At 42.6% G+C, this 3,387-nt stretch overlaps 1 protein-coding gene across 1 annotated transcript in view; it reads left to right on the forward strand.

The window, feature by feature from the left end:
• The first annotated feature begins 1,910 nt into the window (after window positions 1–1,910).
• LOC101307130 (tocopherol O-methyltransferase, chloroplastic-like) overlaps window positions 1,911–3,387 on the forward strand; it is a 4,117-nt gene continuing 2,640 nt past the window's right edge. The window contains exon 1 of the mRNA XM_004302984.1: window positions 1,911–3,280. Coding sequence (XP_004303032.1) covers window positions 2,926–3,280 — 355 coding nt within the window. The 5' untranslated portion in view covers window positions 1,911–2,925. The remainder of the gene's footprint in view (window positions 3,281–3,387) is intronic.

The raw sequence follows: 3,387 nt of genomic DNA on the forward strand, positions 1-3,387 counted from the left end.
AGGAAAAAAAAACCTCGTCCTTGAATCTAGCCTACTATGTTGGGAGATGTAATTAAAAATGGACCCATTCTGATACCAAATTGAACAGGGACAATCGTGGTCTGTAGATCATTATTGTACTGATATTGTCCCAACTTAACCACCTTTAAGGTGTTGGGTTTTACTCATAAAAAGCCTCGCTCGGTACAATTGGGTATGATTCATCCATTTATAAGTTATATTTTATTTATCATTTTTCTGATGTGTGATCTTTCATATCCAACAAAAGCCAACTAGGCCTCGATGTACTGTTATGCTGCTTGCCACAAGGTGCGAGATGCACTATGGTCATCAACGGGCTGACACAAGCGAGGATGACAAGGAAGCCTATCGATTGGGTGAGTGTCTTGAGAGACAACCATGACACAAAGAAGTGATCGGTTAGTCACAAGTTTGAGACTCATGCATGAGTTGCTTTCGTTGATGAAACCCTCATAAGTGTGGGGAAGATGTGTGAAGGGTTGGATTGACACGGGAGGCACACATGAAAAGAAAATAGGCTATCGGAAAAGATACCAAGACAAGCTAACCTCGATTAAGAGTAACCTTGGTGCCGCATGGGTCAAGTTCCGTTACATAGAAAGTCGGTCCTTATGAAATTGTGTGTCCAGACATACTAACTCGTCTGAATCATGTGTGATGAGATGGATGGATAAGGGGAAATGAGTATTCATGAGGTACAAGGTTTTGACATTGGGTCCCTTTTCATTTTTTTCATAAGGGCAACTTCAACCATGAGTTCTATATTGGGTCCCATATTCATTTTATGACCTCTTATTGCATTATTCATATATGACTCATATTCTCATCTCCAACGATAAGTCTTATTTTAGGGTCTTATATTTACTTTACTTGATTAAAATAAGCTTTGATAGAAAGTTTATGGATATTAATTATCATATAATATTAATATGTAAACATTATTAAATAAAGTAAACTACATCATTGCTTTTTTCTTTTCTTTTTTTGAAAGGGGTTTACATCATTTCTATTTTGTCATATTATTTTTTAAAAAAGAAAAAGAGATAGTGAATAAATGAAATGATCAAAGGAAGAAACTTGAAAAAGATATTGTAGATGGTTTATAGAGTTTCATCAAATTTACTATTTCAACGCATAGATTTTTTTTCAGAATTTTCTGATAATTTATTATTATTATTTTGTGCTAAAACTGAAATTAACCAGCCCTCACATAATTATTGTAAATGAGTTAAAATTAGATGTCAGTTATAAAATTTTAAACTAAATAAATCAAGGTCGTCTATTAAATGACAAATAGAATCCCATATGGATTAGAAAAGCTCAATCAGGCGAGTCCACCAGAAACATTTCTATCTCCCATTCTTCTTGAAGCACGTCCGGGCACGCCAAGCACATGTGGCGTGCGCGTCTCTTCTCTCTCTCTTTCCAGCGCGTGATGCGCCAGTTTCTCTAGCCCAGTTGCATCAATGCTGGCCCAGTGCACTGTTTGAGTCTTGATCTTGAAAATCCATAAAATATAAGACTCAAAATAAAACTATGTCTTAAAAATCCATGACCAACACCTTCTAAATTGGGCTGTTGGAGATGAAAAGGCTTATTTTAAGACCAAGACTCAATTTTAAAACCTCTGTTGGAGCTGCCCTACAAGGTAAAATTGTCTTAAATGCCCAAAATAGGTCACTAATCAGATTTCTCCAACCTCTGCCGAACAATAGGTAACGTCATTCACTGATTCACGTGTCACTTGCATCACACACGTATAATACGAAAGTTCTGGGATGCACCAAGGTGCAATGAACCAGAACACGTGGCAAAACATGAGCCATTCATTTAGTGGGCCATGAGACTGAACCATGCTTTATACCAACGGTCCACTAACGAGAAAGATTAGAAAAGATTAGGGAAAAAAAACACAGCGCGTGATCTGTGAATGGAGGAGGTAGTGGTTCTGGCTTCTGGGCATTGGATCAATCACTTTTCTGGGGGAGGCAGAGTCTCGGGTGCGAACGGCGACGCCGGGCTTGGGCGGCGTGGGAGATCAGGTTTCAATCGGGTTCAGATTGCAGATTGGAGGCTCTTGTCTTTCCGCATCGGATTTCGATCTGCGCATCAAAGAGGTGAGGGCGTTCGGGTTTTTGATTATTGGGTTCAAGTTTCCAAGGAGGCGAGGGGTTTTTGAGGCCATCGATGATGGGTACGACTGCCCTGAAAGGCATGTCTGAATCTCTACCACACCGACGACGGAGTCTTCAATGCCATCATTTGCGACGTCATGGTGGACACTCCTTTCAGGGCATCGGGATGTGCCGCTTTGGGGAACCCAACGACGATGAAGACCTTGTTGAGGTGGTCGAGGTTGTGGTAGAAGCTGCGGGAGTCGATGCTCTGTGGTTGGAGTCTTGTAGATGGGTGCTCACAGCGGCGGACGAGTCTTTTTTTGGGGTCTTCATCTAACCAACCATCGGTCAAACTAACGTCCGTTAATACACATAAGAGGTTCAAGTGCACAAGGTGCGTTGAATCCGCTCCGCGTATAGTAAGCCAAAACAAACATGAAAATATCGGCATGGAATCGCACCCGACTGCCTACTTCCTTTTTCTGGAAACTGGAGCCTCATCCCTGAGCTGGCTAACCATCCCACCAATCCCACGTCAATATTCCTCAGACAGGGTCATTAACCACTGCTCGCTTCCAACGTCTACGTCACCGTTTTGCCCATACTTGGCATAAACAAGGCCTCAGCCGCCATCATCTTCCCTATACACTCCCACTCTTAATCGCGTTTCTGACCCCATAACATAAAACCTGCAGAGACCCAGTAATTTCATCTGGATTATTTTTTATAAATTATCTTTCTTTTTCATATCTGTACAAGGTCTATATATACGTAAGTATATATCTCTATGGCATCGACGAGACTGAGCTACCAGACGTGCGGGTGGTCCTCGTCGTCGGCAGCAGGAACTACTACTACTACTCTCCTTCCTCCTCGCACCTGTCTCGGTGTGGTTCGTGCGAGCGCGAAGAAGAGAGCGTTTGAGCTTAGAGTGGTGGCGGAGACGGCGATGGAGGCGGTGGAGCTGAAGAAGGACATAGCGGAGTTCTACGACGAGTCGTCTGCGTTGTGGGAGGATCTCTGGGGCGACCATATGCACCACGGCTTCTACGACCCGAAAGCCGATGACGTTTCGGTTTCGGACCACCGCGCGGCCCAGACCCGGATGATCGACGAGGTGCTCCGATTCGCCGGCATTTCTGGTCTCTTTCTTTAACTTCTAGTGCTTGTTTATTTAAATAATCAAATAATGCGTTAAATGCAATCCAACAGTTTATTCATGTTTTTGGGGTTATGAAATGAGAGAGTT

The sequence above is a fragment of the Fragaria vesca genome, linkage group LG6, assembly GCF_000184155.1.
Source record: "Fragaria vesca subsp. vesca linkage group LG6, FraVesHawaii_1.0, whole genome shotgun sequence".
In the NCBI taxonomy this organism is placed as follows: Eukaryota; Viridiplantae; Streptophyta; class Magnoliopsida; order Rosales; family Rosaceae; genus Fragaria; species Fragaria vesca.